This window comes from Prosopis cineraria, unplaced genomic scaffold, assembly GCF_029017545.1.
Source record: "Prosopis cineraria cultivar Desert tree isolate PC_DT_omini unplaced genomic scaffold, ASM2901754v1 PC9, whole genome shotgun sequence".
Classification (NCBI taxonomy): domain Eukaryota; kingdom Viridiplantae; phylum Streptophyta; class Magnoliopsida; order Fabales; family Fabaceae; genus Prosopis; species Prosopis cineraria.
In genome coordinates, this window is record NW_026555340.1 from 31,836,041 (window position 1) to 31,856,235 (window position 20,195).

Sequence of the window (20,195 nt, forward strand, 5' to 3'; positions counted from 1 at the left end):
AATAATTGTTGCTTTACAATTTTAATGAAGCATTAATTATTTTTGCACCAGTTTACTCTTATAGAAATGAAAAGGATGATGGATGGAGCCGTGGAGGCTAGGTCCCAATTCCCATTAGATTTTTCATACTTTAATGTAAGGTCTCACTTGATATGATAGAAGAGTTTTTGATAGAATCGAAATCGAAATCAGAATTGAATTAAGTTTTAAAAGTGTGTTTGGTATGAAAATGAAATCATGATATAATTTTAATAAGTATATATATTTAAAATATGAAAAATCAAAATACCCTTTATTTTATTTTTTTAACGAAAAACTTAACAATAAAAAAAATAAAGAATGTACTTTTAAAGCTCAAAATACCTTTTATTTTATTTTTTTAATGATACATAAGCCAATTCTATGTTGAGTTGGTGGATTTCATGATCTCTACAATGGAATTGAATTTCATCAATTTTGATAAAATTAGATTCATTCAAAAAAGCAATTCTAGTATACCAAACAAGCCAACTGAAGAATTCCATGTTCAATTTTATTTCTTTTTTTACAATTCTGATATACCAAACATGGCCTAAGAGCATTTTGATCAAATATATCCAGCAGATTTTGTAATAAAGCATTTAATTAATTGACGTTACTGTTCAACAAGCATACACATCAAAGTACTATGGATATTGAATTCCTCTCGACGGTGGAGCCAATTAAATACGAATCTTGTGCTTATTTCACACTCCACTTGCGGGTCCTACCGGCCATCAATATTCGTTCTCTCAAGGCAGGCGAAGCGAAAGGGGTCACATGCGAACACATACCGACTTGAATTAGAAAACTACATTTCTACTCCACATTCCCAATTACCATGGAACCGAACTCACCAGTCATAATGGGTGCCATTGAAGGAGTTTTTTTTTTTTTTAACTCCAAAGCCCCAGCGGCCAACAGTTAAGGTCACATGGAGGGCCAACTCTGCATCCCCATGGGACGACACGGCTTCTTTTTCGCCAAGTAATTAATGCCTCATCATGCCAGGATTTTAAACAGTGCAAACACTGGAGGTTCATAATCGATAAATTACCCACTAGAAAGTCTAAAGCCAAGACCAGTAACAGAGCCCAATGAAGTCTCTGTGGGGGTTAAATTCCATATAATACAAAACAAAATTTAGCACTATAAAATTCTATCAGATCACGGCTTCAGGATTCGCACATCATTGTATCGTTAACATCACGGCTTATGATCTTCTAATAGTAAGGCATGTATCGGCCTGGCCTCCTAAACCTGGGAAACTTCCTGCAGTTGGATAGGCCGAAAACGTTAAGCAACACAAATCAAAAATAACACGCCTGGGTGTAAATCAGTGATAAGAAAGCATTAGCATACCCATATCCATAAGCGGAGTAGAAGTAAGGAGGAGGATATGGCCTCCTAAAGCGGTATGCCAGGTAAGGATTGAAACGCCTAGGACGATACTGTTTCATGCCAGGAACGTTGGTCCTCTTAAGTAAAACCTGGAAATATATAGTCCAAATAATTTAAAATCTATTATCATTTGGTAACATAACTTCTACGCTTAACATAAAAGTCAGTTTTGCATGAACTTGACATATAACAGTTACAAGAACATACCTTCAACTGACGGCCATGCAATTCGGATTCATTCAAAAGAAGAGCCTCTTGAACAGCTTCAGTTTCAAGAAATTCCACATAAGCAAATCCCTTAGGTTGGCCATACTTGTCAGTCAATATAGTGACTCTGTTTACTGTACCACATGATTGGAAGTGCTGCTGCACTTCTTCTGGTGTGCATGCGTAATCAACCTTCAAAATAGAAATTAATTCCAAGGGACTTTAATTCCAAAAATGAACAATATATTAGTAGAGAAGGCGCTGACATCCACATTATTTCATAACAAAAAGAATTTACTAAAGCTCTAGAAGCACACCAATATAGGTCACAGATGGATATGGACATTTTGTATTTAGGACTATTGTTCCAGCTAATATCAATTCAAGATATCACCCCTATATATACAGTTACACCCCTTTTAAAATTCAAACCATAAAAAAAGTAATTATGCACTAACATGTTATTCAATAGGGAAACTGTGAAAATTGTAAGGAATAACCTATATAACATTCCAAAGCTGAACTTATTGTTTCTCTTGATTATATCGTAAATTGTTGCCTTAGAAGCAAATCTGAAATGAAAACTTTTTTTTTTTTTGGGTTTTTGGGCCTGGCCGGGGGGGGGGGGAGCTGGGGGAAATAAAGCAGTGTGGTGTCCAAGACTCTCCTTTTCAACATAAGGTGTCAAACCCCCGGCTAATTCCAAAACAACATGTGGTGTTATTTTTTCCCAGCAATGAGTTTAGGCAACATACTTCCCCCGAGTCCCAGGGAACATCATAAAGAACCCATCAGCTCTGACCCAAAAAATCACATACTCAGGCCAACTGATGACATTCCACATGTATGCATGACTAGACAAAACCAGAGTCAATTAACAAAGTGTGCGTAGCATAACTTCCAAATGCCTATAACATTATATCAGTTTCCTGCGTCCTTTCAATCTCAAGAAAAACCTTTTCCATCCATTCTACCGTTAAGTTCCTACTTGTTGCAAGTTTAAAACAGCACCAACCTCTTTTCAATCTCAAGGGGGGAAACTTTTTCCTCCATTCTCCTATTATTGCAACCCTTTAAGTAAAAGCAGTATGAGATTTCAACAAACACGATAAAAGAATGGGAGGACATTACATGTGACAAAGACCCAACAAAAAAGATATCAGCAAAACAACTCAAAATTGAGGAAGAAAAGGCCTCGACCAAAAAGATATCAGATAATCTTATCCAGAGACGAGTAAAAAATTATGTTCCCCACACGAAGCTGTTGCTGCGTACCCCTTGCCACATCTGCTATGTGACACTTAACACAGGCCCTTTAGCCCTCACCACAACCCACAACAAGCACCATGACTAAAATTGCATGCCCAACACTTACAGAATGCTTGTGCTAAAAAACAAGTCGTCTCCTCGAGAACTGAGGTTGAAGAATGACATTCTACTTCCAGCTGTTCCCGTTTCTGCCATCCCCATGAGATGCTATTTGCGATTTCACCACCATGCATTTATCTCTCGACAGTACTACTCATTTCCACAAAAATTGGACAATATTACGCTACTTCTTATTGATTCTTCATATTTCTCTTCTTTTCTTTTTTCTCAAATTGACAGTATTTTTCCTTTTTATTTTATTTTTCTTTCTATATCTTTTTCTCATCCTTTTCCATTTTTTTCCCAGTAAATGACAAGTCTTTTCTCCCTCATTCTCTTCTGACTTTTAATACTCTCTCTTTTGGAATCTTGTTAAATATCAAAAGCACAATATGCAGTCTCTTTCTTCTCTAGAGCAGGCCTAACAAAACCAACTGACATTGGCCCACCCACAAAATACATTGAAAGCATCCCTGCTCTAATTATAGAACTTGAGTAATAAGATTGACCCTGCGATCAGTGAGATATGAAGTCAAACCCTGTCACAAAAGATTAGCAGTATTCACTCCAAAAGAAAAAAACTGATTACATTTTCAAACCTATTACTTAATTTTATTTTATTTTTCTATGGAGTGCATAGTCAATATTGCAAAGCTTTCAATAAAGCAAATCGAGTTAATTCATACATTGCCAACAAAAACAGATCGAGAATCCACCTCCTCCTTGTTCGCTTGAGAAGCAACTGCACTAGCAGGATCTACAAACCAAATTCAATCAAGAAGTTTAAAAACGATTAAAAACGAAGGTAGCCAGATAGAAGTATAAAGCAAGCAACACATGGACCCTGAAGGTAGCAAAGTTTATGTGAAAAAAAATGAGACCTATTGTCAAAAATACACCTGAATGTACAGCACGCTTTCTGTCAAATGTTTTTAACACTTCCAGAAAACCATGAACCCAGAAAACACAAGAAGTTAAAGGCTGCTAAATTCTTGCATTAAGACATCAATAAAAGCACAATAGCAAGTGCAAATTAACAATAATTTACAGAAGATTGGCATATGATAATTGAAAGTTGACGACCTTATTTTGACGTAAGTCAAACTTTAATCATCTCAAACTCAAAGGCATGAAATCTGGCAAAGCGAGAGATTCTTGACAGAGAGAAGGGGAAGAAAACCAAGGCTCACACTAAAAATTTTGAGCGATGCACAAAAAAGACAATATATTCCAGAATATTACAACGCTGTGTATCATTTGAAATATGGCATGGGGTTGCCGGTTGCACACTCTAATTTCAACTTTCAAGCCAGGACCAGACGACCAGTCAGTATCTCAGATGGGGGCACTTCAAATCTTAGAGGATAAAGCACAGAACTCTTTTTAAATGAATAAAGCACAGCATTTTGATGTTAATGATTAATTCAAGATCAATAATATACACCACAAATAAATCAGTAGAAAACCTTGCACCGATATCTCTAATAATATTCATCCAGTCCAACGATAAAAGAGATCGAGAAAACTCGGTCATGTGATTAGATCGATGAACTCAAGCTGAACGCCCAATGGACACAATTAAAAATTAAATCCAAATATTTTAACAAGTTAATGCTAGAATTTCACGCAGGAATCAACTAGCACAATAGCACATGACATAGTAGTTCAATCATCATAAATAGCTTTTCCGTGTCAATATACTTAAAAACGTAAGATAAAGCACACTCTTCAGTGACATCGGATGTCGGAAGAATAGTTCCAGACAAAGACATCAGAATTTCATAGAAAGAGGGCGGGAACCAAAAAAGGAAACCTTGAACCGCTCCCATCTCCTTCTCGACCTTGGCCTGCATCTCTCGGAGAGCTGCGGCCTCCTCTTCCATCTCCTTCAATCGCTTCTTCATCTCGTCCAGTTCCTAAGCAACGAAAGAAAATTGCACCGTCACAAATGCCCATCTAAGATCATGATTAACTAGAGAATCGCGTTCTAGTTTTGTTCAAATCAAGGTAGTATCTGATCATCCAGGCCCAATCGGAGGCAAGATTCTAATACATGATAAATTTGACAAGCAAAGAAACGGCAGAAAAAGGCGAAAGAAAACGAACAAAACCTTGACAGCTTCATCGTCGGCAGCTGACATGTCGACGTCGGCATTGTGAGAATCCAAGTCCCCTTCCATCTCGCCAACATCAGGGATCTCGCCTCCGTACACCTCGTGCTCCTCGTCCTCCATTCCAGCTTTGGATTAGAAACAGGTTTTTGCCCCGGTGCAAGGAGCAGGGTAAAAGAATAGAAGCTGCAGCTGCCCGTATTGTTGAGGCTTGCGGGGTTCTTCGCGGCTCCTGCCTGTCCGTTGTTTTTTCCCCCCTTTTTTGGGTCCAATGGCTTCTCTTCCCTATTTAGTATGCAGGTTCAGCAGTTGAGGCTTCGATTCTTTCAACATGGCCTAAAGATGATCCCCTCCTTCCTAAAAACTGATAGTATCTTCTACTCGAAAACCAAAAAATCTGTTGTAGGCGGCCCAACGTCAGTCAGATTCGTGAAGGCAAGCAATGGTTCGACCCGGAGAGGCGTCCCTGCCTTTTCTCCCCTCCATGTTTTTCTATTTTTTATTCAAATTATTTTATTAAATAATTTGTTTAATTATAAAATTAATGGATGGTGGAGATTGAAAAAATGGAAGGGAAAAAATGAGGGGACTCCCTCCTTGGTTCGACCTGTTTCATCTTATTTAAATTAGCTGTAAAACTCAAACAAGTTGGTTTTGTAAGGTTTATAGTTCGTTTAAAATTGAGTTATCGTCTGCCTCTTTATTCCAACTAGTCTCTAATCCCGGGTGTTACACTGGTGTGACCTATATAGATTACTTATATAAATAAATGTTAGAAAATGTAAACTTTTAAAATTTTATTTCAATCACAATTTGTACAGCTTAGAGATTTAAATATAAAATTTTTTGCAAATTTTTTTCTTAGCATGATGTTTTTTCAATTAATTGAAAAGGGTAATTATATGTGACTTATGATATTTTAATCTTTAAAATAATACTCTTTCCTAACATTTAAATTAATAAGTAGTTGGACAACAATGAATTTCTACTTAAAATGGAGAATGAAAATTGTTCATTAATACAGTTCAGAACATTGAAAATCATTTTTTATTTTTCTTAAATGCAATATTAAATAATAACGGTTAATATGAATAAAAAACGTCTTCTCTGTCGTGAGATATTGGCTCTCAATCTCGCTGTCTGTGGAAGAAGAAGTCTTTGTTTTGCGTCAAAAGATGCAAAGATTCTTCAATCCTTCCTCCGTTATTTCCATTGGGAATCTTTATTCTAAGAAGGAAAGGAACTTGACAACAGGTAAAGTTTTTCATTTTCAAAATTGTTTTTCCATCTTGTGTTGTTTTCATTTATAATATTCAATGTTATGTTTATCTGAAAAGTTTTTATGAGGACCACAGATATTATCTACAATGTGTAGAACTGTAATCTACAATGTATAAAGCTCTCGCTGAATTAGAAAGGCCATGCCAAAATGTAATTATAACTGTTAGAGTAACTCATGCGTGTAAAAGCATTTGGTCATCGGACCCACCACAAACAATGAAATTAAACTTCATTCTTATTGATAAAGAGGTATAATTAATTTCATTTCTATATTCGATAAAACATCAAATTTTCTTTTTTTAGCAATACTTTGCCTTATCGTTTAAGCGTATTGATTATTTTAGATTTCTCTTGTTACTAGTGGCTTACTAAAATCAAAGCAATGGTCAAAGATCAGCGCTTGTTGTAGAAGTTTGAAATGATTTTTCAGGAGGGGAGAAGTTACTACTTTAAGAATTTTAATTTGATTAATGGTTATAAAAAGTTTAGCTCTTGCCATCATCTTTTTATTATTGTTTTCAATGAAAGAACAAAGATCTTGCTAAAAGAGGAGGATGACATCCCTTGCGAGTCATTTGAAAGTATTCCTCTATTTGAGATCCTAAAGAGACTGATTGAAAAGAGATATTTCACAGGTAATCTTCTATCATAGTTTGTTGAATTATGCATTTCATGTTAAATATCTTCAAATCAATTGTGGATATATATCTATTAGTTTGATTTCAAGTGTAATTGAAATTGTTGATGAGATGAATCAATTCAAGCTCTGTGAGAGAAAAGATGGTTTCAAGCCAAAATTGAAGTTCTTTATGAGAGATAATAGGTCTATTAATTATTATAAGGTGCAAAATTTTAATGTTATAATTTTGTTACTTGACCTAATATTTTTCTTCACTCCATTGGTTTTGAATACAGGGATAATTAGATCAAATGCATTCTATTTAATGACTTAGCTATTGACACATTGAATAGATATAGTACAGGGCATGAGGATGTTAATGTTGTGTGTCACACTATGATGCCTTTGTTTTATAATTAGTAATGATTCTTCTTAGTTTTTTAGTTTTTTTTTTTTTGGATAAGATCTTCTTAGTTGTTCATTAACATCAAGAGTTTAAATATGTAGGAAAGAAGGTGATCAAGACATATGCAAATGTTAGTAGCGTGATTTTTAATTCAATCAATCCTAATGACAGTGAATTTGTTTATCTCTTTGGAGGAGAAACATATGGAGTTCATTCATATGGTTCTTATCGCTGCATATGAAGATGTTTTCAAGATGCTTTATTGTTGATATTTTAGTTTCTGCATTTTTTGGCTAATCCTTTTGCAAATGGGTCTTCTATTTAGGGTCATGTTTACTTGAATTTATTTATTGATACAATTATCAGTCATTTTTTTATATCCTAAACACAGTTCAATTGTAAGTAATTAGTACATAATGAATGTACACATACTATAGTTTCCTTTTAATATGTTGTGAATTCAATATCCATTGTCTTGACCCATTTCTTGATTATGTTACTTTCTGTCTACTTTATCAATGTTTTATTAGTTCTTGTAATCTTCTATTTTCCAAACTTTTATCTCTTTCAATTTAAACACTAAATATATGTTGTGAAATATGTTGTTATTAAGGTAGTGGAACATCAAGTGAAAGTAGAAGATTCTAATTAATAAGGATTGCAACTTCTGTAACATCCCAATATAAATTTTAATAGTTAATTTGAGTTAATAGAAATTTAAAAAAAAAATAATTTAAAAAAAATAATTAAAAAAAATAATATTATTAAATTATTATTATAATAATAAAAAAAAGGTGTAAAAACAAGAAAGAAAGGAAGAAAACGTGAACACAGCCGCCGCCTCAACAGTAAAATATAATAATAATAAAAAAAAGAAGAAGAAAGAAAGAAGAGAGAGAAAAGAATAAAAAAAATATGTGGGACCCACTGAATTTTTATAAAAACTCACCTTCTTTCATTTCCTCATTCATTCCTGCGCGCGAGCTGAGGCGGAGAGAACGCGAGTCACCGGTGCGAAATATCTAAATTTTTAAGGTAAGAGTTTTTAATAGGATATTCAGGGTGTGATTTTAAGCTTTTCAAGACTAAGTAAGTGTTCTAAAATTTTTTCTTAGTTATCCTTTTTCTTTGGTTTCTGAGTTTGTAGTGGTAGAAAATTTAAGATCTGGAAGAGGGATGAATTTATGTTGAATAAATATGATTTTTGAGGTTGTCAGTAGTATAATAAATGTTCTAGAGTATAAATTTATTGATGATCTTTGAATTTATGGCTTATGGATCAAATTCTAAACTAGATCTGAAAATATATGTTGATTTATTGAGGTTTAGATGATTATTTGGGATGAGAAATGAATTATTATGGCTATAGGATTATGATTCTAAGCTAGAGACTCAATTTTTAATTTTTGAGTATTTTAGGTGCGAATTTATAAAATAAAAAGAAAATTTTGATAATAGAAATTAGTTTAGAAGTTGATTTTTAGATTATTAATGTTTATTGATAATTAAAAGAGGAGTTAAAAATTATACTTAATAGTATTAATTATAGATTTGTATTAAGATTGAGATTAGAAATTATGTTATATTTTTAATTCTATTATTAGAATTATTTTATTAGTTTCAAAAATTGAAACTAATATTTATAAATAATATGTTATTTGTAGATTGTATTACTGGTGAAGATTGTGTGAGAGAGAAATTTTAAGGAATAATTTATTGAAAAAGCCACAAGGTAACCATGCTTTTAATTTGTGATTAGTGTTACTTCTTGTTAATTGGGTGATTATTGAGAAAATTATAAATTTTGTAATATTATATAATTGTGCAATATTATTATAAATTTATTTGATTAGTGTGGGAGGTGTTGGGAGACTTGCTATTGTTGTTGTATTTATGTGCCACGTGGTATGCCCCTATTGGAGCTCAATAGGTGGTTTGTAAGGGCTCGAGCTAATCTACCTTTGGCCGGGTAATTTAGCACCGAGTGAGGGCTACGGCTCGAGGTTAATGGAGGGATATAAGGATGGTTGTTTGTGTGTATTGTAATATTTCTTATATTTGTTGGAATTATATTATTTTTAATTCTCACTTAGTAAGCACACACTTGACTGTTTGTATACACTATCATAAATTGGCTTTGGTTACTGGGACTTTTGAGTCTCATTATGTGGTTAACAATTTTCAGGAGAAGAGCCACGAGTGACACGTGGAGGAGTCCCAGAGGCTTAGTGGTATAGATCCACTGTCTCTTTTGGGTATTTAATTTATGATTTATAATGTGTTATATTGCCAATATTAGGGCTTTTTGTTTATTGTCAATTATATGAATATATAAATGTAATCATGCCTTTCAAACTATTTCTATTTTTGGTATAATTTGGATGACTGTAATTTTAATATTTGGTTTACTTTGGATTGGTTAAAATGGCATGATTATAAGGCCAAATAACTGGCTTGTGTTGAAAATTGACTAAATTGCTTATTTTACTTGTTGGGAGTATAAGGATGGACAAATGTGATTTAGTTTACTTGTTGGGAGTATAAGGATGGACAAATGTGATTTAGCCTAATGGCATGTGGGAGGTAAAAATTTATCTGAAATGTTATAGTGTGTGAGTTGAAGCCAATTATAAAATATTTTATATTGAAATTATTGATATAAAAATGTGTTGGGTGGCTGTAACCCAACTATGGTTGAGTTAAATTATTAAAAAAAAAATTGGTGTGTTACAACTTCTATTAAAGTAATATATTATAATGATGACATACAAAGCATGACAGTCTAAAGAATCTATAATCACTCAAATGTATATTACCACTGAATAGGCAATGATAGTCTAAGTATGAATGCAATCTCGTTTGCTACTCTCAAAAAAATGAGTTCACTAGAGATTTTGAAAAACTTTCTTAAAAACAACATTTGTTGTGACAACCTTCAATTTAAAAGCTGCATTATGTATAAGTATTTTAAGTTCATCCATTGATCTGACCTTAGAAAAAGCAACATAAGGCTAGCCATGAGAGAAAACAGGCTTAGGTAGATAAATACCAACACTTGATAAGGATTGTCATTGACTCTTATCTATTGCCATTGCAAATGATAAAAGGCATGAAAAGTGTCTCTTCTTCATTTGAAATGGCAGATTGCATTCAGAAGGATTCAAATCCATTCAATAAATGTAGACTTCTTCCACAGGCCTTTATCCATTAAATATAATCCCAATGTTTTGCAAGATTTGTAATTCATTTAAAATTGAGTTATTTTCAACCTCTTTATTCCAACAATATTTGTTCGGGTGGGTTAATAATAAGAACTGAATTTAATAGAATGGGCAAGTTCATCATAATATGATGAATTAAGATACAAATCATTATGAAGAAAGGTATTCATATTTAGCATTGACTATTTCTTAAATATGATTGTCTTTAATGGAAATATAGATATTGATATAAGTAATAAAAAATGCGAGTTAATATATTTTGCAGTTTCAAATAAAATTTTTATGAGTTTTTTATTATTTAAAAGATGTTATAAGCTTTCGTACTATTTTTTTGTTTTTAAATTTACTAATACCATTTTTAGAAGAAAGTATTTTAATATTTAACATCAATTGGTGATATGGATAGTGGATGATGAAGCGTTTTTTTTTTGTCTTTGTTAAATTGGGGCAATGAGTTTTCTCTCTCCACTACGTGTGTATGATAAAGTGGTTGTTACCGCGCGATGGTGCAATTAAGGGTCCGTTTGGTTTTCCTCCGTTTCACGTTCAGAAAGCAAAATTTTACTTTCAGAAAGTTGAAAGTTGTTTAGGTAAAATATTTGACAGAAAAGCACATCCTGAAAGTACATTCAAACAGTAGCTAAAAGTGGATTTCTGAAACGTAACTATCTGAAGCTTTTGAAAAGTAGATTTGAAAAGTATGATGTTATTTGACCATACTACCATAAGTTTAATCTCTTATTTTTTTATTTAAAAAATAGTTAATTCATTAAAAATATAATTATTATTTTAATAATAATAATTAGGTATCAATTTTTTAGTATTATAAATTGAGTAATTAATCGTGTTAATTTTTAGCATTAATGTATAATAAAAATTACGAATCTTTATTACATCTTTTAAAATTTAAAATTAAAAAATATAAATAATTAGAGATCAAATTTTTAGCATTATAGATCAAAATTTATGTTATTTATAATCTTTATTACATTTTTTAAATATTTTGAATATATTACATTTGTATAATAAAAATTATAAATCATTATAAATCAATGTCCTTTTTTGTAATTGTACATTCAAAAGCACATTTCACTATCACAAACCAAACAACTTTCAATGTATCAAACTGACTTTTGAAAAAATATATCCAAATTGACTTTCATTAAATTGACTTTTCCCAAATGAACTTTTCCCAAATAAACTTTCACCAAATGAACTTTTGGCAAACTAAAAACCAAACGCACACTAAGTTGGAACATTCAAGGATAAGTGAGATGTGTGAGGAGGAAGTGAGCAGCTTGGAAGAGTCAAAAGGGGGACTGGAAGTAGAGTTGGTAAACGGGCGGGCCTAATCCATATGGGCTTGGCTCATATGGGCCCGGCCTTTATGGGCCTCGGCCCTAAAGCCCGGTTACCTCAATTTTATTCTAAAATTAAAGCTCAGCCCTTATTCATAGGGCTCAGGGTCGGGCCCGTAAGCCCGGATAAAAATAAAATAATATAAAATAAAATTTAACATTAAAATTTATTTAGAATATTTTAAAATTTAACATATATCAAACCAAAGTCTCACATAATCTAAAAAATGAACAAAAATTTTAAAAGTCCAAATAAGATGAAGGCAAACATCATCATCAATCGTAATCAAGATCTCCCTCATTATCATCCATAAATAAAATATTAAAATCCTCAGATGTAGGTCCACTTATGAAAGATGGAGGCGGAGGCTTAATATTAATTATTTCTGCAGCTTCTTCATCATCACCTACAATAATTATTAATTAAATTGTTTTATTATCAAATATATATCTATACATATATCACAAGATAAAATATAAAAATTACTATAAAATGGCACAAAACAATTCAACCAATTGCTGGTACAAAATACAAATCAATATTTGCACATTATCTGGAAAGAGGTGAAAATAATACTTTGTGAATAGTAAAACGGGCTTCACGGGCCGCCCGGGCCCGAGCCCCCTTTTTTAGGGCTTAAAAGGGTCGGGCTTCGAAGCCCAGATACCCTAAAAAATGTCAAATTTTTAAGCCCGAACCCTTATTAAAACGGGCTTAAACGGGAGGCCCGTCAAGTCCGGCCCTTATTTCCGACTCTAACTAAAAGATTGAGATGCCGGCATAGATGTTATATCAAAAAATTATTGGCATGCATTGTAGTGAGCAGTAACTTCTAAATGTTTAAAATTCACTCTCTCCTATTTAAGGAGATAGATATTAAAAAAGATATATAACATTTTTAAGTATTTCAATGTATAATTAAAATACTTTTTTCATAAGTATTCATCATAAATAAATTATTTTATATTTATTTTTAAATAAAATGCATTATTAAATATGAATAAATATATAAACATGGCATTAATTTAAAAATAAATAATTATTTTATTAAGAGACGAGATTTAATTAAAAATATTTTATATTTTTGAATAACAAGACTACATATTTTAAATGTGTGATACAAGTAGTGGTGAGCAGACAATTCATAATCCATCAAACTTGATTTACATCTGTAGTTTTGATTTCTTCTATTAACCTCTTCCGATAGATATTTATGAATTTTAGCCTGATTGTTGAATTTATTCAATTAATATGGTTGGATACTTCTTAATTCTTGAACGCCACTTGATAAAAATAAATTGATAAAATTTTGATTCTGATAGCTTTCAGATATTGAAATTTAGTTTATGTTTTGAAATGATAAGGGGCTTCAAATTCTGGAATTGTGCTTTCATTGAAGTGCAGCGTTTTTTTCTAGCTGAAGTGTTAAACATTTTTCCCCCAAACCTAAGCATAATGCTAAATGGAATATGAGTAAAACGGCTTTTAGTCTTGAAAAATTCTTTCACAATTTCACCATATTTTTATTTTTAATAATCTCTCCTAAAAAAAAGCTATACCAACTAATATTAATCTGATCAACTTAGCTTAATTTATTTTAAAATTGGTCAAAATGGGCTACACATAGGTACAGGCTGGCCTGACCTATTTTAGAGAAGACAGGATGAGTTATGGACAACCCCTCAAACTAGCCTGTCCCGGCAATTATATAGTTTTAAATGTAAAGTTTTGAGACCATTTAAATTATGAATTGATTTATAGGCGTTATAAAAAAAAAAAAGAAAAAACCTATAAAAGATGGAGCTTTGGTGCGAGAAAAAAAGTTGAGATCAGATTACACGAAAATGAATGAACAATGATATGAACAGTTCAAAAATTGAATGGTTTGGACTTTCCTTCAATTAAAAAGCATCGTAGTAGAACAATACGCATAAGATTACTGATTGTATAGTTTTTCAGGGACCAATATTGTTTTACATTTGATAAATTAATGAATCACTGATAATTATTATCTACCAGCCTATTTATAAAAAATTGAGTTACAATTGCACAGACAATAGTTTGTTTAGATAAATGTCTGCAAAACTACATTTTACATAAACTACAATTTGCAAATTAAAGCTTTGTTAAAAGTCAATTACTGTAATATGATTTATATTTAAATTTTATTTTTTTAAAAAAATCAGTTTAATAGACTGAAACTTGATGATATAATTAAAAAAATAGTTTAAATATATAATAACTAAAAAGAAGATGGGCTAGTCTCCGTCCCTCCTTCCTCCCACTCTCACACCTGTGCATATAAGTATGCAATTTGATAAATTTAAAAAAAATATTAAAATTATAATTATAAAAATAAAATAATTAATGTATAAAATAGTTTTAAATATTAAAATATTAATGTACAAAACATTTTAATTAGATATATTTGAAGAGAAAATATTCATACACACACATATATGTGGGTGTATATAAGTCACAAATAATAAAAATGTTAAATTTATAAAAAGAATAAAAATTTCAAATTTCAAAAGGAAATGTAAAAAGTAAATGATAGAGAGGTCTTAAAAGAATCAATTAATTCAAGTTAGATCTCAAGTGTTAAATTTTAAAAATTTGCAACTCAATCAATTTTTTTATTCTTTAATTATATTAAAATTTTAAAAATAAGTTACAAATTTATTATAACACAGTTGCAAATTTGAGAGATGGACTTGCACATTTTTAAATTTTGACACTTAAAACCTAACTTAAATTAATTGATCATTTGAAACTTTTTCATCACTCTCCCAATATAAAAAGACAAATAGTTTATCCAAAAAAAATTAAAATAAATTAAATGTTGTTATTGGATATATTTCAATGTAACCGGTGTAAAAGTTTTAGAATCTAGCTTTTGGCATAAGTATAATTAAAAAAGAAAAGTTCATGTACCAACTACCACTATCCAAACATATTTGTTTACTCCTAATTAGTTTTTAAGCTTATAAATTATAGTTTAAATCGACCAAATGAAATTCCGAACAAGATCTCAGATTGATCAAACAATCAAGAGATACGAACATATGGTAAAAAATTTTGATATGGGGGTCCTATTTTGGCACAAGTCACTGTAAAAATCAGGCTACAATAATTTCTTTCTGTCTGTTTTTTCAAGACTTGGGCATCAATTTTGAACCCAAAATTATGATTTTAAAAATTTTTATTCAAATATTTTTAATTTTTACAGACTTCACTTGCTTTTCAAAACTTCATTTGGCACACGTTACTCCCTCCTTATAAAATTATAAGATATTTTAAATCAACTTTCATCCTTAATAAAATAATTAATTATTTTTAAACTAACATTATCTCTTTTTATATTTACCTGTATTCAATAGGATGTTTCATTTTAAAGAAATATAAAGTGGTTTATTTATCATGGATACTTTTAAAAAAGAAACAAGTTAAAATATTTTTAGCATCTAATCCTTTAAAAAATACTTTATATTTTCTAATGGAGGGGTATTTTTTTTTCTCCATTTGAGAATTAATTCCCAATATTTGATCATTTTCTATTTTGCCCCATCTTTATAATTGATTTTGAAAAATCATCCAAACATCTTCAGTTATCAAAATTAATTTCAAAAAAATATTATTCAATAATCGTTATGTATTCTTAATTAATTTTTTTCTACAATCGATTTCTCTCACTTGAAATCCATACGCACAAATATTATAGATTTGCAACTACAAATAGAATAATGTGTGAACTAATATTTTTTACGATGTATCATAATTTATAATTATAACTCTTAATGGTGAGAATTTAAAATTTAAACATAACTAAATAAGACAACAAGGACGTTAGGATAATGGGGATAATGAGAGAAAATTGAGAGGCAAGTGAGGCATAAAATTTGAAAATAGAATGTTAAAGAAGTTAAGACTATAAAAAAATAAGTATTCGCTAAAAATGAGAAAGAAAATTAAGAGATAAATTTAATGAAATATATCATATTTTTCCATATTTATTACATTCCTTAATTTGCATATAATAACCTCCAAACATCCATATAATAAAACATGGAAGTATACAGATTTATTATTGAATGTTGTGATTTATATTCTTTCATTATGTAATTTTTTTGGTTTTAAATAAAATTATGCATTTAATTCAAATTAAGTGTAAACAAAGTATATAAATAAATTAAAAAAATATTTAAGTAGATTAGGTGCACTACATCATTATAGCCTATCCTATTAAAATGTTTCAAATAATCTAAATAAAATTTTGTATAATATTTTTTAATTAATTTTATTTTTATAACAGAATATATATTTAATTTTTTTAATATTATTAATATCATAATTAATTTATATTTAATACTATTTAAATATTATCTATTTAAATGTAACATAAATGTGGCGGTGCATCTTATTTATTTAAATGAGGTTCAAAAGAAGGGCCATCCAATACTTTTGTGCCACCTGTTAAGATCCGCTTGGCCTTTTTGCTGGCGTGTGCAACTATCACCGCTAGAGGACATCATTTTAAATTAAAAAATTAATTTTTTAATTTTTTAATTTTTAACTCACTTATAATTCAATCTCTCAATTATAACTCGCTATAACTCAATTCCTTAACTTTTGATTCACCTATAATTTAATCCTTATTTTTTAATTTTTTTTAAATTTTTATCAAATAAGAAGGATAAAAAATACTCATATATTATTTTAAAATACCCTCCTCTTGCTTATCGATGTGAGATATAAGCTAACATGAAATAATAAAATTAATAAAAGCTCAGGAACTAATTTATAAGTGATTCAAAAGTTGAGAGATTGAGTTATAGATAAGTTATAGTTAAAAAATTGAGTCACAAATTGAGTTACAAGTGAATTAAAAATTAAAAAATTAAAAGATTAATTTTTATTTTAAATTTCATTGACATAAAAAACATCATTAATTGATTTTATTAGATATTTAAATCGGAGTTCATTTGCCACAGCCAAAGAGCCTCACCTTTTCACGAAGGCGGTTTTTGGTTCCATCTTGGGAGCTGGGGGATACATTCTTGACAAACTGGAATCGGAGAAGCAAAGATCCGCTGATTTCTGAGTCAGCGGTCGCCGATCTCTGTGTTCGTCAGTGAAGAAGAGGAGCTTTGGAAATGGCAAGTGGAGGCTATGGAGAAGCTAACCAGAAGATTGATTACGTGTTCAAGGTCGTGCTAATAGGTGACTCTGCGGTAGGGAAGTCGCAGATACTAGCTCGGTTTGCGAGAAATGAGTTCAGCTTGGATTCCAAAGCCACGATCGGCGTCGAATTCCAGACTCGGACTTTAGTCATTCAACATAAGACTGTCAAGGCTCAGATCTGGGACACCGCTGGTCAAGAACGGTGCGTTTCTGAACTCTAATGTCTATTCCAGTTCCTTCTCATCGATGCTATCTCGCGTGAGTTATTCACACTGTCGAGCTCTTTTAATTCAAAATTTGAAATCGTTTCTCTGCTTGTCTTCGCCGATTCTCGCAAAGCCACTCAGAAAATACTTGCGTTTATGTTTTTTGAATCATCGTTTACTAACGCGTGAACTTCCTTCTTCCTGCACTTAAGTGTTCTAATAGCGGGAGGCCGGGAGCGGATCATTTAGTGTAAAGCAGCGGCGGAGAGAATAATTTGTAGTTTCAATTTTTTTTTTTGGGGTAACATTTAGTATATCCCTATCTAAGATTATTGAAATAAATTCAGGCGTAGAAAAGAAAAGGCCAGTGAAGTAAATTATCAATTTTTTCCTTATGTTGTCTTTGCATGTAAATGATGAAAATATGGTTACAATTATGTGCAACATTTTATAATTACAATTAAAGGAATATCATGTTTTAAGATTATTTAATGAATAATGAATCATTGATCCTTTCATGCGATTTAAATACAACTACACAACAATGCAAATAGAAAAAACGAAAAAAAAAAATCCATGCATCTCTCATTCAATTACGTGGTTTATTCTTAACAGTTAAGCCGACGACTCATTCTGGCTTACATTCCGGTAACTTAGGATTTATATGACTATGAGTACTTTTATGTGAAAACATTTCAGTTACTTCCATATCATACCCGAATGACGTGGATTTCAATAAAGTTACATTCTTTGGGAAATTACATTCTGCCTTTATGGATGACTATGTAACATTTTATAGCAGCTATAACTGTCGTATCTATATTATATTGGTTGCTTATATATTTATTTATTGGTATGATTCCATTCCATTCCAATTTCAGATACCAAACATAAAAATGAAGTGGAATGTGATTCCATGTATAAGGGAGTCGCACATTCTATGTAGATCATTCCATTCCCATTCTGGTTTCGGAAAAAACAAGTTTTTGTTCCAAATGTTGATCATGATGTGTAACTTACGGCATAATCATTCATGTTGCCACATGTTATATATTCTAGCGAGTGTGTAGAATTCAATTATTGAGTCTAATCCTACTATTTTAATTTCTTGCAGTAGTATTCTAGGCTACCATACATTATTTGGCAAATCGATTGCCTTTATAGGATTTGATTGATGATTTGTTATCAGTTGGTTGACTTCAATGACTTGCCTGTATTTTAATTAAAAGAGAGAGGGAGAGAGAGAGAGAGAGAAAAGTTAAAATGCAGAGTGTGTGTAGTTTTGGTCTTTCTAGGAGGAGGTTGCATAGAGATCAGAGATGTCTGCTCATGCTTCTGATAGTTTGTTTACTGTATTCCTAGTCATGCTGTACGAGAGTGAGCGAAATGCAATACTTAGTGCTTACGAAAACATCGATTTATTTTTCTTATTCAATTACCATCTAGATTTTGCCATTCTCAATCGGGTTGAGCTTTTGGAGCAATTTGTTATCCGTAGCATGACATAAGTCTTGAAACTCATGCACCTTCAGATTCTTTACAAACCAAAGTATCAACGAAAACAAACAATAAAAGGGAGCTGGTATTGACTGGTTTTTACTTGTCGTTTTACATCTCGGTAAAGTTGGCTGAGCAACTTATGCATAATGCCTTACTTGGTCCAGTGAGATCAGCATTTGAATTTTCGAATACTATATGATTTTAATTTCAGCTTTTTGTTCTGGTTGAATTACATCTTTTGACACAAAAGGTGCAGGTGCCTTCCCCTTTGTCATAGCTATTTAGTCAGCTGGGTTTTCTTTTTTACCTGCATGCATTTTGAAGTAAGATGATTTCCAAGTTGCTGCTGTTTCCTGATTACGGCTCATTGTTCAGATACAGAGCAGTTACGAGTGCATACTACAGGGGTGCTGTTGGGGCAATGTTGGTTTACGACATTACTAAACGTCAGAGTTTTGATCATATACCTCGATGGCTGGAAGAATTACGTAACCACGCTGACAAGAATATCGTTATCATCCTAATAGGAAACAAAAGTGATCTTGAGAGCCAGCGAGCAGTACCCACTGAGGATGCAAAAGAATTTGCCGAGAAAGAAGGCTTATTTTTCTTAGAGACCTCTGCGCTGGAATCGACTAATGTTGAAGCGGCCTTCATGACTGTGTTGACAGAAATTTTCAATATTGTCACCAAACACAGCCTAACTGCTGGTGAAAATCAAGGAAACGGCAACTCAGCATCCCTTTCGGGCAAGAAGATAATTGTTCCTGGTCCTGGTCAGGAAGTCCCAGCCAAGACGAAGACGTGTTGTCAGTCATCCTGAATTAAAATTTGTTTTCAATCTATCAGATTAACGATCGTGTTCCTATTACGAAATTTTGAAGGTTTGGTGCCCCTTCTTTCTGTAAATTTGAATGACTTAATAGTATATGATGCTTTAGCATTGAGTGCAGAGTTAAAGATGAAAGTCATTGTTAATTACCCAGCACAACTTCCGTGATTTCCACTTGAGGGATTGGCTGGAATTGTTTCGAAGCTTGGAGGTATGTTTTAAGGACAAAATTTAGGGGGTATTGATATGTTTGCTATCAGTTTTTGTAAAAGAATTAAATGGATGGTTTCTACAATTTCATATTATCCAGTCTTTCAAATGGTTACTTTATGCATCATGTTTTCATGAGAAAACTTCATTCAAATGATTTTCATTGCAAGCATGATAAATGGGCTCTCGGGTATAAACTTCTAGAATTCGCACAATTCAATCATCCCAAGAATCTGTTAAATGTGCATACTTTGATTCACCTTAAAAATTTTTTG

At 31.6% G+C, this 20,195-nt stretch overlaps 2 protein-coding genes across 3 annotated transcripts; one reads left to right on the top strand and one right to left on the bottom strand.

Annotated features, from left to right (window-relative positions):
• Nucleotides 1-1,031: 1,031 nt before the first annotated feature.
• On the bottom strand, nt 1,032-5,486 carry LOC129320284 (polyadenylate-binding protein 2-like). 2 transcript variants are annotated; one of them, XM_054965656.1, is made up of 6 exons: nt 5,106-5,486; nt 4,808-4,910; nt 3,681-3,751; nt 1,627-1,818; nt 1,381-1,508; nt 1,032-1,290 (listed from the first exon to the last, which is right to left on the bottom strand). In XM_054965656.1, the coding sequence occupies exons 1-6, from the start codon at nt 5,226-5,228 to the stop codon at nt 1,242-1,244; spliced, it is 666 nt and encodes a 221-aa protein (XP_054821631.1). In that variant the 5' UTR covers nt 5,229-5,486; the 3' UTR covers nt 1,032-1,241. The 2 variants fall into 2 exon arrangements, with proteins under 2 accessions (XP_054821631.1, XP_054821632.1); XM_054965657.1 differs by having other exon boundaries at nt 3,711-3,751; nt 5,106-5,485.
• Nucleotides 5,487-16,977: 11,491 nt separating this feature from the next.
• On the top strand, nt 16,978-20,035 carry LOC129320547 (ras-related protein Rab11A-like). The gene is made up of 2 exons (XM_054966057.1): nt 16,978-17,374; nt 19,254-20,035. The coding sequence occupies exons 1-2, from the start codon at nt 17,145-17,147 to the stop codon at nt 19,699-19,701; spliced, it is 678 nt and encodes a 225-aa protein (XP_054822032.1). The 5' UTR covers nt 16,978-17,144; the 3' UTR covers nt 19,702-20,035.
• Nucleotides 20,036-20,195: the final 160 nt, after the last annotated feature.

What these genes read in the sequence shown, in the direction of transcription:
- LOC129320547 (XM_054966057.1), top strand. Translation starts at nt 17,145, where the DNA reads ATGGCAAGTGGAGGCTATGGAGAAGCTAACCAGAAGATTGATTACGTG. An exon ending in GACACCGCTGGTCAAGAACG is followed by an intron (nt 17,375 to 19,253) that starts GTGCGTTTCTGA and finishes CTCATTGTTCAG; the next exon opens with ATACAGAGCAGTTACGAGTG.
- LOC129320284 (XM_054965656.1), bottom strand. Translation starts at nt 5,228, where the DNA reads ATGGAGGACGAGGAGCACGAGGTGTACGGAGGCGAGATCCCTGATGTT. An exon ending in GGAGATGGGAGCGGTTCAAG is followed by an intron (nt 3,752 to 4,807) that starts GTTTCCTTTTTT and finishes TTTGGTTTGTAG; the next exon opens with ATCCTGCTAGTGCAGTTGCT. An exon ending in GATCTGTTTTTGTTGGCAAT is followed by an intron (nt 1,819 to 3,680) that starts GTATGAATTAAC and finishes TCTATTTTGAAG; the next exon opens with GTTGATTACGCATGCACACC.